The 15,492-nt window shown below is 31.7% G+C and overlaps 1 protein-coding gene across 1 annotated transcript; it reads left to right on the top strand.

The window, feature by feature from the left end:
* Positions 1-797: 797 nt before the first annotated feature.
* On the top strand, positions 798-2,211 carry LOC127859922 (uncharacterized). Its single transcript, XM_052397524.1, has 2 exons — positions 798-886; positions 1,316-2,211. Exons 1-2 carry the CDS (start codon positions 810-812, stop codon positions 1,953-1,955), a joined length of 717 nt encoding a protein of 238 aa, XP_052253484.1. The 5' UTR covers positions 798-809; the 3' UTR covers positions 1,956-2,211.
* Positions 2,212-15,492: the final 13,281 nt, after the last annotated feature.

The following is a 15,492-nucleotide window of genomic DNA, read 5'->3' as shown; positions in this document are numbered from 1 at the left end:
TATTCAAAGATCCAAGAGCTATAGCATTACCCCAAAACACACTCCTGTATAAACATTCATAATTACACTTGTTTGACTTTGCAAATATTAAAAACAATTCCCTTTAACTGATGAGTATTACCTTTTTACATTTTATACGATGAAACTACCATTCCAAGTAATTCTATTTCAGGAACCATGCAATATTCGGGGGCCGAATATGCTTTCTAACAAGGAAGTGAAAAGAGGCTTATGGAGAAAAACAGGCACTGTGTTTCACAGGTTACACTTCTTTTTCTTCATTAAGACTTACTTTATTAAATTAATATCAGTACATACTTCCAAACAAATTAATAACTGATGATATATATATGTTACCAAACATAATAAACGCACAATTGAATACGTCCGAGTGAAACCCTAAATAAAATTAATAAATAACAGATGACCGACAACTTTTTGGTTGAAAGTGTTTTGAGCAGGAACCGTATAATGACTTTTATTGGAATTGATCAGATCTATTACATATAAGGTAAATGTACATCACTGGATCGTGTGTATAGTGAATGTCCATATATGGTAATGTTTTTTAACGATTCGAAGAACATAGTGTCCTTTTCTTGATTAAGCGTAGACCTTATCGGTACATTTCAAGCATTTCATCAAAATGATCAAAATGTAGGCTACGTTTACATTGTCAAGGGTTTGTTGAAACGATCAAATCTTTTCAAAATAATTGTTTGTTGATTAATAACGTTTACGTTAAGTGAAATCGTAGAAGTATTATTATATTTCTTTTATTGTTCTATTCAGAAAAATCACCGGCTTTAATGGCAGGCATCGGCGTGTTGGTTGGGGAACTAGTTGTAGTAGGAATAGGTTTTGCCGTAGTGATGCGTCGAAGACGGTAAACACAGATAACTTGAAATATAAATGGCATATGAAAACGAGATTATTTTGCAAATAAGCCAAGACTAGAATAGAAATGATTGCATTTATATTGATTGATGCTCATATACTATAACATAATTTATTAATAATGAATTTAATTATGTAAGAACATTATTTGTATGTTAAATGTCGAACAAAGTATGTATATGAGATAAATAACATTAAAAAACAATTGACATTTTAAAATGATGTGTTTTTACTGTTAATTAAATGCATGACAAAATACTACTTTAAGCTAATATAAAACTTATTTCCTACGTAAACTGTTTTTTTTTGTAAATTATTTGTATGTTCAGCCGTTTGTGTACTAAACCATATCTGATATGGTCAAGTACACAAACGGCTGAACATACAAATAATCTACAAAAAAGTACAATATTTTCAGAGGAATTATTCCTGCCCGTTTGAAGGATAGAGCCCCTGATAGGAAGGATGATAAGCATGACGACATGTTGCCAAATGCAGCGTCAAATGTAGAAAGAGTCCATAAATCAGTGGTTAACCCTAACCACTTTGAACTTGAAAAACAAACCGAGTCAGTGATCGAACAAATCGACAATTACAACAGATCAGAGGATCATGGGACAGACATTCTTGATGAGAACAATTACCACTCAATTGATGGACCGGCAGAGGAACCGCGAGGAAACGTCAGAGTCGACTGCATTGATTATGATTGCACCACTGACGAAGCCGCAACATCTCGTGGTATAACCCATGACAATGTATACAATAAACTGAAGCTTGGCCGCAAGGGAAACTATGAACATGCTAAGGGATCATGTCAGATTAATAGCATCACGACAAACAACGATTACGATACGACTGCAACTCTTAACACGATAAGTCCTCATTGCAACGACGACTATGACCATGTGGGTGACATGGGGCATGCTCATTCCCTCTCGTCAAGCGATGACGATTATAGTTCAGCAGTGAAGTGCGCGGCGCATGCACGAGGCTCTGCCGCAGAATTGGACAAGCATGATGACGGTCATGGGCTAAATCCGTTCGTCAAAGTTTAAGTAGGCAACGACACCAGAGATATGTTTACTTCTTAGAAATTAATAAACGCACAAGGCCTCTTCGTGTTACTGCAGGAGTTATGTACATTTTAACTGATTGGTGATGTAAGGAAGAACTGAAGTACTCTTACACTTTATTTGATGTGTTTCCATTAATATTATAAAGTATCATGGTTGTAAATAGTGCAATATTGAAATATGAGTCAATTATGTTCCAAGCAAGTAAAACCATGCAAACACACAGACGAATTTTACAGTGGTTGATTTCTAAGGTAACTCAGCACAATACTTTCTATGGACAAATTGTTCATTTCATTATGTGTTTGTAATTTAGATTTTGACGATGATACGACTAGATGTACATAAATACATGTAATATTATTTGCAATCCCAATGTAGAGCAAACACATGTGTTGTGTAAATTTCCCAGCATTATGGGGCTATACGGTAAATGAAATATATTAGCCGTATGCTAAAGTACATGTGGGTTGGTAAATGTATGATGTATTTAAAAAATAAGCTTTGCTAGTCATTATTCATGCACATAACGATTCAATATATGAAATTAATTAGACATTACATGTATGCATTATCTATGTATGTTTATATATGTGTATGCTTGTACCTGCCGTTAATTACAAACAATACATGTTTTTGTATATGTCTAAGCAGTCATCGCAAATCAATATAATAATAGACGTTATGTTATCTTCATATCAAGACTTAAACCACTTTAATGACAACGAATAGAGATCTTAACATATGACCTATGAACCTGTGTTCACTCCTTGTCAATTAATGTCTCATACTTGAACTTCTTTTTTTTATCGGAATCGTTAAATAAGAGGGAGGTATGATGCATTGTATTGCTTCTATCAAGTTTATGAAACGCAAAACTCATGCCCGAAGGTGTGTTCTGTACAAATTCTTAGGGAAGAATGTAATAATTTCATGTTTACCTATTACTTAAAGTTTGCCCTATTGACAATACTCTTCATTCATACTAGTCATTTCTGCAAAACTACATGAAATCCAAACATATATGATAACTATGTTGCTGACACAGATTTTCCACGTACACCAGCCCTGTTGGGCGTCCCAAAATTACGGACATATCTTTCACAGGCGTATACAAAAAATCATAGAGAATATTTAAAAAATATGAACTTTAAGATTTGTTCCCATTATGTGTGCATGTTAAAATGAAATTAGTTGTGTCATTAATTGTGTACACTATATTGTTATACACCATCAACATGTGCCTTAAAACGATACCATAAGCATATTCATGAAAGAAAAACTAAACAAATATAGAAGAGATCATGCCCGAAAGTGTGAAAGTGTAAGATATATTGGATTTGAAAAAACGCTTCATCGATTAAGTACCAACACCATTTATGCATGTATTGTGGTTTTAAAAGTTGTTTGTTGCCGATAACCCTATCGACTCAAGTATTTGCGCCGAACCTAAACATCGTTTGTTATTCCAGGTTGAGTGTTCCATCTATTTAAATAAATTATAACTGCCCTGTAACTATCAAGTTAAGGATCGTTTTTCCGCATTTGAGCATTCTCTTGAGTAATTATAAATTAAACAACATTAACTGAAGAAATCATGTTATTTAAATATTTGAAAGATTCGGTATGTCTTCGCAAATCTTATTAAAGTTGGAATACAATTATCTTAAAAAGTGAATCATAACAAGTTACTATGACCTACTGTCACCTGCTTTTTGAGGTGTCGTTTGAAACAAAGAACATATTTTGGCAAATTGGTCATGGAGATACTTGAAAGATATATAATTGATAAAGAGATTTAACTTCCGTTTAGACGATCGAACGCGTTGATACAAACCGACACTCTTCATCCTGATGATGATAAATCATGTCTATGTTTTTTTGGTTGATGGAGATATCTAGTCGCTGAACAGTTTTGGAGTAATCGCATTTGCTCTAACAATTACGATTAAGTTGTTTTATGTCATAATTTAGTATGATTCGTTCATCTAGTATATACAAATACTAATGAGATGCTTATAAAGTAACTTTTTTTTTAACAATAAACCGAATCCAATTAGTATTACAAAATAAGTATAAATACAATACAAACAATGCATACAATAAATGAATATAATGATTCAGTTTGTTTACAACATTTCATTTACATCAATAATATTATAACATGACCATCAGGAAATCACCATATTTATGTCTATTGCTTTGAATTGTAATCGTGAGCATATTATTGCTAATTGATTAAAAAAGAACAATAACAGTAGTTTATAGTCTATCAAATATATCGATGCGTCAATATAAAGTATATCATTGATAAAAACAGCGTGTTATGTTATGCACATAAAATATGTTTTCATCTTTTAATTCCACAAGAAATATCTTTATCATATGATGCTTCTGTTTAAGTATGTTTTCTTTAGCACATGAACATTTGTTTGCGGCCAAAATTTACTATAACAATGTATATGTCTGCACATTTTTCCAAATATTATTGCAAGAAATACATATACAAAAAGGGTAAGGACATATAAACAAGCATTATATATTCTGAATTGTACCATTTTAAGATATAAATAAACATTACAAAAGAACAACCAATTGTATTTTAGCCGATTCAAAACTAAACAAAATTGTAACGAATGTGTCTTTAATTAGATATGGAACCCACGTAAATTTCAACTACATTTTTGGAAACAACCGCTAACTATGTCAATCACCACCAAAATTCCGTTTGATGGTTCACATAAGTTAATAACAATGGTGTAAAGCCAACTTCTGGAAAAAGAACAGATAATCACGATTTCGAATTCAGTTATTGTGCAGTGCCTCACAATGCTGACAAATCTGATCATGTTCATTATATAATACGTATAGTTAAACACGGTTTCTATGACTCGTATTGTCGTTATAAAATATGCACAAATCAAGACCGTCTGTATAAAAGAATAAAAGGCACCTTTTTACAGATTTTGGCATGCATCGTAGTTTGCCATTAAATGCTTTAAATCGATAAATGTAAACATTGGATCTTAAAAGCTCCAGAAAAAAAATTAAAGAAAGACAAAAAGTTAACCTCTGGAGTAAAAGTCCAACGCTTAGACCACTCAGCCATCCGTTCTATTGCAATGAACTATGTATTGTATACTTCAAATAAGCAATCCTTGAAGTGTCACCAAATATGTGGAACGCTTTATAATTTTCAGTTTTTTAAATCATCAAAAGATGCCTATTTAAAGCATGGTAAATGTTCAGTATTACTGTTTCATCACAAATATCATAAACACATCAAAACATGTGCGAATCTGAAACGTTTTGTATAATTTTGTCAATTTACCGAAACGTGAAAAGGTCTCTTTAAGGCAGACCACCATTGTGACTATGGTCATGCAATTAGACACGAGTGTGTTAAGCTTGGTTATCTTGCCTAACAGACGACAATCACAAACTATTCGACGCAATACGTACCAGCTAGAACGTTAATGCGCGAAAAAGCGAACTAAAGTCATTAAATTGTAATGAAATTGTATATTAAAAACATTAATTTGCAATTCAGTAGTATTTAACGAGATTATAACCATAATTTTATGTAAATGAATCAGGCATATTGTGGACATTCTGTTTGAAAAGAAAGGATTTCCCGTACGTTAATTTGTATGGTTTCATATTACATTATTACCAAATAATATATCGGCTTCGCTTGCTAAAACACTGATTGTTATCGGCAGTTTCTCACAGACAAAACAACATTATTAATGCAATATTAATTTTTATTATATACCTGTGTAATGCTTTTTACAAAATACAGGTTGTATCAATCGTTGAAATAAAAAATCCTGTATAACGCTACTCGTTGTTTCCAATTCCGTATTACCATACTAGCCGGACTTCTTCGACCCATTTAAAATGACGTCACATTACGCGCACCGAAAATAGAAATATTTTATATTACGAAATAGTTTAAGTAGTTCATCGTGTGACGTCATTTTTGTGACGAAACACAATGGTTTTATCTGAACTCTGGAATTAAAGGACATGTCGGACGTAGTGTTTTTTAACAGTAAACTATTTGTTAAAAACATAGAACGAATTCAAGACGTATTTTGGAGTGTGTGTTTATCATGCATAAATGTTTATTTCGATAGGAATACAATAAAATAGTGTGGTTTAAACTAAGTTTCGAGAAAGACGTGGAATATAGAAGTGGAAGTGCATATCGTTTCAACGTTTTTGTTATACACATTGGATTAAAATTTAAAGTTGTCAACTTAATTGTTATAAAAATTGGATTAACGATGGCATAAAAGTAAGCGTGTCGGAAACCTGTGTTTTCCCGGTTCGAATGTTTAAACGTTTATTTACAAAAACTGTATTCATACGCGTCTTAAATAAACTATGGCATACCGTTTAAGTCATTGTTTTGTCAGTTTTGTTAAAGTAAAAAATACAATTGTTAACTGTTTTCGTTAGTTGTTGTATATAATAAAAGGAATATTACGCTAGTCAATTGTTCCAAGAGTTTGTATCACTCTCGTGGCCTGTGCTATTTCGCATCACACTCGAGGCTCCGCCTATCGTGTGATACGTCATCACACAAGCCACTCGATTGATACAAACACTTGGAACAATTGACTAGCGTAATATTCCGTATGTATTGGTCATGAAGATACTTGAATGATATATAATTGATAAAGAGATTTAACTTCCGTTTAGACGATCGAACGCGTTGATACAAACCGACACTCTTCATCCTGATGATGATAAATAATGTCTCCGTTTTTTTGGTTGATGGAGATATGGAGTCACTGAACAGTTTTGCAGTAATCGCATTTGCTCTTACAATTACGATTAAGTTGTTTTATGTCATAATTTAGTATGATTAGTTTATCTATTGTATACAAATACTAATGAGATGCTTATATAGTTATGTTTTTTCACAATAAACCGAATCCAATTAGTTTGACAAAATAAGTATAAATACAATACAAACAATGCATACAATAAATGAACACAATGATTCAGTTTGTTTATAACATTTCATTTACAGCATTAATATTATTACACGACCATCATCAGGAATCACCATATATATGTTTATTGCTTTGAATTGTAATCGTGAGCAAATTATTGCTAATTGGTTAAAAAAGAACAATAACAGTAGTTTATAGTCTATCAAATATATCGATGCGTTAATATAAAGTATATCATTGATAACGGCGTGTTATGTTATGCACATAAAACATGTTTCCATCGTTTAATCCTACAAGAAATATTTTTATCGTATGACGCTTCTGTTTAAATATGTTTTCTTTAGCACATGGACATTTGTTTGCGGCCGAAATGTACGATAACAATGTATAGTTCTGCACATTTTTCCAAATATTATTGCAAGAAATACATATACATAAAGTGCAAGGGCATATAAACAAACATTATATATTATAATTTGTACCATTTTAATATATAAATAAACATTACAAAAAACAGTCAATTGAATCTAAGCCGATGCAAAACTAAACAAAATTGTAACGAATCTGTTTTTTAATTAGATATGGAACCCACGTAAATTTCAACTACATTTTTGGAAACAACCACTAACTATGTCAATCACCACCAAAATTCAGTTTGTTGATTAACATAATTTATTATATTGGTGTAAAGGCAACTACTGGAAAAAGAACAGAAAATCACGATTTCGAATTCAGTTATTGTGCAGTGCCTCACAATGGTACCAATCTGATCATGTTCTTTATATAATACGTATAGTTAAACACGGTTTCTATGACTCGTATTGTCGTTATAAAATATGCACAAATCAAGACCGTCTGTATAAAAAAAAAGATTTAAAGGCACCTTTTTACAGATTGTGGCATGCATTGTAGTTTGCCATTAAATGCTATATATCGATAAATGTAAACATCGGATCTTAAAAGTTCCAGAAAAAAATTAAAGAAAGAAAAAAAGTAACCCTCTGGAGTAAAAGTCCAACGCTTAGACCACTCAGCCATCCGTTCTATTGCAATGAACTATGTATTGTGTACTTCATATAAGCAATCCTTGAAGTGTCACCAAATATAACGACCATAACTGAACTCTCCAAATTATTCAATCGCTTCGCGTTGCACCGCTTTATAATTTTAAGTATTTTAAATCATCAAAAGATGCCTATTTACAGCAAGGTAAATGTTCAGTATTACTGTTTCATAACTTCAACAAAACATGTGCGAATCTGAAACTTTTTTTTAAATTTTGTCAATTTACCGAAACGTGAAAAGGTCTCTTTAAGACAGACCACCATAATTGTGACTATGGCCATGCAATTAGACAATAGTGTGTTAATTTTGATTATCTTGCCAAACAGATGGCCATCACAAAATATTCGACGAATTACGTACCAGCTAGAACATTAATGCGCGAAAAAGCTAACTAAAGTCATTAAATTGTAATGAAATTGTATATTAAAAATATTAATTTGCAATTCAGTAGTATTCAAACAGATTATAACCATAATGTTATGTAATAAATCAGGCAAATTGTGGACATTATGTTTGAAATGAAAGGATTTCCCGTACGTTAATTTGTATGGTTATATATTACATTATTACCAAATGATACATCGGTCTTGCATGCTAAAACACTGATTGTTATCGGCAGTTTCTCACAGACAAAACAACATTATTAATGCAATATTAATTTGTATAAGATACAGTGAACTTATTAACAATATTACTTCCAGTAGTGACGAGCGGGGATAATAGAACACAGTTGAAAAGGACAACTGAACGACGTTAAAAACAATTAACGATTATTTGTTTACTTTGTAAACAGTTTTAATATGAAATAACCTGGATCGAAAAAATAAACAAGTTTACATAAAGCATTTTTATATCTCTTGACCTTGTGCTTTAATTAAGTAATTATATTTTAACAGTCGATATCAATATGTGTTCTTAGAAAGGAAAGCAAGTTTCATGATGTACTCAACTTACATATCTACGAAAATTATTCAATGCAGATAAACTAATATTTTAATTACAATGATTTCGTTTGAATTGTTAAAAATAAAATCATCATACATTATTTTGTAAAATAGTATGGTTGACAAAAACATAAAGATATACACATAGTTCAGGTAAAGCATAAAAAAACATATAACGTGGTTATGAATACAAATTAACACATTTTAATACATCATAATTATTAAATGAATATGTTACAAGAATATCAATTAAATGATAGGTCCATCCTGATAATACGTTTGTATAATGCATTAGCAATTTAAAAAACATGGCAAGGAGACTGTGAATTAATTTCATTATGACAGAATAACCGACCAGACAACCCGAAAATGTGCGGATGCCACAAAAGAAAAAAACTGCCTAAATAATGTCATTGATATGTGTTAATTATTTCCTGCACAACAATAACGTTGTCTAAGAAAGTACAAACATTTTGTGTGATAGGTGTGACTTAAAAAATGATTTACCAATAAGCCATTTTTAAATATTAACCATGTATTTCAGATAAGAGTAACACAGTAAATGCCGTCAATGCATTTTCAATCGAAATGTTGGATGGCAATACACAGTTCTTGCAGAGAGGAATGTTTCCATCGTATGTTATCAGTATCATTACTGCAAAATACTGAAACTGATACGCAGTTCTACTGAACAGGAGTTATTAAAATACCCACCTTATTACATTCATCAGCAAAAGGTATATGCTTAATACATACCTTTAACTGTTAAATATACGTTGCAAGGATATTCACGATTTTCATCAAATGCATTATAACTATTATTGAACTATTGTTGTGCCAACAAAAGAACTCAACGGAACAATGACTATGCTTACTTGTCTGTATGTAATATTGCAATAATGCAAACAAAATAATATACATAATTAATACATATTTTCACACAGGTACGGCACATCAAATTGGTTATAATAATTATAATTTAAGGTTCATGGGGGGGGGGATAAATGTCATTAAAACTTTGCTTTGGTTTTTCTTCATTAAATTTGGTACAATATGGTCAAACTATATATCATTTTAAAGCTATAGACGATTAGAATAACATAAACACATGTTTGACATTCAATATTTGTGTGCTTTATTCATATTTTGGTTTAAAACCAATACATTTTAACACTTATTTACAAAATCTCAATCTAAAGTTAGGAAGGATATGCACTACCTTAAGTTGAATAAATACAAAGCTATATACATATACATGGTCAAGTTAGCAACATTTCACAGAAAATAATTGTCATAAAACAACAAATGAGTTTATATTCAACTGCCTTTTTTGGATAAATATCCTAAACAAAGTTCTAAAAATAACTAAAACGTAACTACTTTTTAAAAATCCAGGTACGGTGGATAATAAGAGTCACAATTCTATTTCAAAGGCTTAACAATTTTGTTATTTACCTCTCAACCAAATTGCAAATTTTACACCATCTCAAATTGAAATACATTGCAGCCGACATATAAAATTGTAAAGGAATAAAGAAATTGGTAAAACTATTGATTTTATAGTTCGATTCCTTCTACCCATTTTGAAAGCGTGGCCATCGCTGTGATCCGTAGAAAAACGTGCAAAACAAATCGGTCGAAACCACGACGTGCAGTGGTGAGAAAACCGGGTATGTGTATACACATACCTGAGAAAACACATGTACTTATTTTGACAATTGTGTGGTACTAGTAAAACAATTATTAACATTAATCAGCAAGAGATCGCACTAAATAACAGAAATGACCACGCAGAAATATCATCACTTACCCTATTGCAAATATTTTCCAGCTGAAAATTGTCCCCCACACGTCTTTTTTAGTTTTTTTGTTTCGTTTTTCTGGAGCCGAAGTGCATCTTACAGAATATACATCCAACTTCCGTTGTTTTCACTTTCGTTATTAAAAACTCCGTTTAAAAGAATTATTTCTACTTTTAGATTGTTAAAGCGATGTATTATTATATATTATTGATAGAATTGTATACCGTGATGAATTGAACGGAGTTATGTATCGATCTTTCTGTCAGTCTGTAAGCGTACTATATTATGCGCAATAATATAAGTACAGTGATTCGACAACGATTGTAAACATTGGTGAAATGCTTCTTACATAGTTATTCTTTTGAGTGTTTATGAGGTCTGATCGTACAGTTTGCAAACATCAAAGGAAAGATTACAATCCAATGCATTTGTCATCGTCAACCGTTTGGAATGTCATTTAGGCGATGAGTGAGTTTTTAGCATGTTTCTTTCTATTTTATTAATTTAAAAATGGCTGCCCCCATGGTGATGAAATGACATGTGTTTGAGTTTTGATATTTTTAGATATGTAAACTTTTTTTACTATTTAAGCGTAACTTGCCCTCGTCAATGTCGATATTCTTCACTAGTTATATAATTTTCCGCCGAAATACGTGGAATAAACTTGATTCAGATTTTTGAAAATAATGTATATTTTAGTGTTAAAATCGCTTTGTAGTTTGATTGATTTTGTGGATGTTATGATACGTAGATGTTCAAAATTGGTAGCAGTTTGAAGGAAAAACATCCTTTCAAGCATATATGTATACATTTTCAATGTGGCACTCTTCCTTTAGTCAAATTTGAGTTCAATGCTAGGGGTCCCACATTTTTCAAAATGAAGCCTCTACATGAACCTTAATGACCATTGTGTTGCATATTATACTGTCAAATGTAAATATAAATGACACGAATAAAGTGGCAGACCAGTCTTTTTTCTTGTTTTTGTTTAAGGTAGGATCACAACAAACCGATGTGATACATATGCATACATGCGGAAAGATAATAAAACACTTCAGTTCGCACATGACACTGACATGAAGAAAGCACTTTGCGTATACAGTAAAGATAAACCCTGTTTATTATTTAAATATGTTATGTACATTTCACATTTGAAATAATAATCGTGCAATTTGAGACATAGAAACCGTACAGTATGTTAAATAATTAAAATAAAATAACGTTTTTTTTTCCCGCCGAATAACAGTGTAAGACTCACAAAAAATTTGAAATTGCACATGTAGAAAGCATTTACGGTCAGGTATACACTAAACGGCGTATTAGTATAAAATGGTGTAATTATTAGAAACAACAAATAATTAAAAGTTTTTATCTTATTTTAATGGATCAGAAACAACAAAAGCGACAACAACGACAACACTTTGTTTGTCAATAGCAAATGATTTTACAACAGAAGCAGATAGCATGGAATCGGCGACTAACAGTTCAGAAAGTACGATTTTTTCTACGAATCTTATGAGTTAAAACAGTTAACATATTACACACCATCATGTAAGACCGTTCGCGATCATTTGTAAATGATGATCACGTAATAGAACGTCTGTATGTTTGTCATAATGGTTAATACATCACATGTATACTCTTGTTTATTAAATTACGGACTGAAGTGTTTTCAGCTGCAGATGTAGGCATTACAGTTTTCATCTTGGTTTTATTCGGAGAAGCCGTTTTGATCATCATTATCGAAAGAAGTTTGTTGAAGATTGTTTTATTGCGATTTTAAGTCTGATTTAAACAATCTTACATCTTTACTTATTGTTTGAATATAAGACAAATAGTGTTATAGTTCAACACGTCATATATTATTTACCACTAGATCGGCATTAGTCCATATATAAAAAATGCTATACAAATTGTGTCAACATAATTGTGTTTGTTTCTTCATAATAACACTCGCCATGCTATTATTATATTCCGATGCACATATTTTCAGAGGAACGATGCAATGCAGTTTGAAATTTAATGAAGCCAACACACTTGCATTTCAAGACATGCGATCTCGTTAGAGTACCAATGATCCCATTTTTAATCATGATATATATTTATATAAGAGAAATGTTTTCATTCAGTTGAAGACAATACCCAGCATTATACTACAGTAGATGGACCAAATGGCGTCAATGCTGTGACCGGTAATTACAATTACAATCGAAGATGTGAAAGATGTCTATGGTGAATATGATTACACAACAAATGCTTCGACCAATGGACCCAGCAAAAGGCAACCAGACAATGTCTATAACAAACTCAAGATAGACAGACCTGGTTACTATGATCACGTTGGTACACGCGTGTATATTTTTCCAAAAGCTAGCCGAGACTACGATATATCTACAGCTTACAGTTTACAAAAGAAAGATGTATCATCGACTGTGACCATATTCCACTCACGTTGGTATAACACGTACATGAGAAAATGGAACCAACGGCCTAACACAAGTGACTGGTATGTCATTAATGGGATTGATATCAAACTTCCCGCATAAGACCCATCGGTTCATGATCACGTCGATACTAAAAAAGACAATTATATATAAAAATGATTTGACACTCATTATGAATGGTGTGATTTGTAAAAGTATTTCGTAATCTCGGAATAAAAAAGGGAGCAAATTTAACCTAGACGCGTGATAGCCAATACAAATAGTCGCAAGAAGATTGATAATATCCTATTTAGCTTTATAATAAGTAAGAGAAATAATCCACGAATATTTTTCTCTGCTGTTTGTTACTTATTCGACATTTAAACGTTTATCTAGTTTCCACTCGCAAGAGCAGAAATAAAACAATACTAAACTTGCGTATGTATCGCAGTTTTTTAAAAAGCTCCCTAAGTAGAGGTCGATCCCAGAATAGTTCGATTATCAGGCGGAAACAATATTTAACTTTAGTTAACGTTGTCCAACTGTTTGTGTTCTGCATGTTACCTCATTATTGCACAATTTACAGTATATTATTGAAAATATATATAAAGGCAAATATTTTTATACGTAATCTATACAATTGTTGCAATAATCTGAGAGGGTATGTATGTTTTGTATTCAATTGAAGGTCATGCTGTTATTGCATATGTACGTTTGTGACAATGAGCTGTATATATACTCTTAAGTCTAATAATATATTATGTTCTGTTCTGTTCGGTATGTTCATCACTTTTGTTCCAGTAACGTTGATCGCCTGCCGCACATAGTGTTGAAGGTTTACGTTGCAAATACTATTCCATTTATTTTGTTCACAAACATTTAATGCATAAATGGTTACAGTTCAGTTCAGTCGATTGAAGGTTTACGTACATGATGCACAGACTGTTGTGCATATATGTTGAACAGACTGTTGAGCATATATGTTAAACAGGCCGTTATACTTTAACTTTCTGAGAGTGTCAAATATTTTTGGTGCACAGTCAGTTGACGTATATGCTTAACAGTCTGTCAAAAGTGTATGTTTCATAAACTGCTAAACGTATATGTTTCACAATCTGTTAAAAGCATATGTTTCACAAAGTGTTAAAATAATATATTTCACAAAATGTATACGTACATGTTTTGCCAAGTGTTTAAAGTATATGTGACTACTAAACGTATACGTTGCTTAGAGATTTAAACGTACATACTGAGAACAGAATATACTTTAAAGCATATAAGCAATATATTATGTAGGCGGAAGAAATGTATGTGCTTATGCACAGTTTCGCACATCATATGCCTTTTGAAACTATGGATTTCACAGAAGTATATCCTTATACTGATAGTTAATCCATCTACATTCAATTACTTTTTGACTGTTTGTTCATCTTATAGCAATGATTGTATTTTGAGGAAAGAAGGGATATAAATCCATATTTAAATTAAGTATTCTTCGTATTGTCATAACGGAACATGTGTTATTAAATTTGTGTTCACAATTATACTTGATATTCTTAAGTATATTAATAATGTTTAAATTACAACACGCATTTCACTGAAAGCATACATACTCTAGTCAATGTGTTAAACATTGCGTTTTGTGTTTCAAGTACTGTTAAGCATGTTATAACTCGTAAGTATGCGAGTCGGAGATATATACTTGTATGATGGTGTGATGGTATGATATAAAGTTAATGAGTTTTGTCCAAACCGGAAACACTTTGAACAATGAAGTTGTACTTTACCAAATCTATCTTTACTTTCGTCCTGTTCAGGGCTGAGTGAGAGTGACAATATGTGTTGGTTAGGAATATTAGGAGTGGTAATAGTGTTGAATAAGCCAACACACGGTGCGTATGGAGAGTGTACAAATACGGTCGTAGATGACAATGTTTACACTATCAAGCGTTTTATAATAAGTGTTAGGTCAAAAGGGCATACTTTTCCGTATAAGAAATATTGCCAATTTGTTTCTTTGAAATTTGCATATAAATTTAATGTGCTTTCAAGTCCAAAAATGTGAGAAAAAAAGACAACATTATTTTTAAGCAATGCTCTTACTTGCTTGTGTACCAGTTTTTATAACATTAAATGGTTTAAAAGTTTGCTATTCTGTATACATTGATACATTTATATAAAAGTTGTTGTTTTAACTTTGCAAATAACACTATATTTACAAACATGTAACACAAATGTGGATTGTTTCATATACCAATGCTGCCTTAACGTTCAACCTCTACGAGTTTTTTCCCCATTTCAGCTGAGAAATACAGGGTCAG

The sequence above is a fragment of the Dreissena polymorpha genome, chromosome 15 (assembly GCF_020536995.1).
Source record: "Dreissena polymorpha isolate Duluth1 chromosome 15, UMN_Dpol_1.0, whole genome shotgun sequence".
In the NCBI taxonomy this organism is placed as follows: domain Eukaryota; kingdom Metazoa; phylum Mollusca; class Bivalvia; order Myida; family Dreissenidae; genus Dreissena; species Dreissena polymorpha.
This window is presented reverse-complemented; position numbering and strand designations above follow the sequence as displayed.

Bases quoted from the DNA above. Each gene is read 5' to 3' on its own strand.
- LOC127859922 (XM_052397524.1), top strand. From the start codon at position 810: ATGGCAGGCATCGGCGTGTTGGTTGGGGAACTAGTTGTAGTAGGAATA. The intron at 887-1,315 runs GTAAACACAGAT...CAATATTTTCAG, and splicing joins GTAGTGATGCGTCGAAGACG to AGGAATTATTCCTGCCCGTT.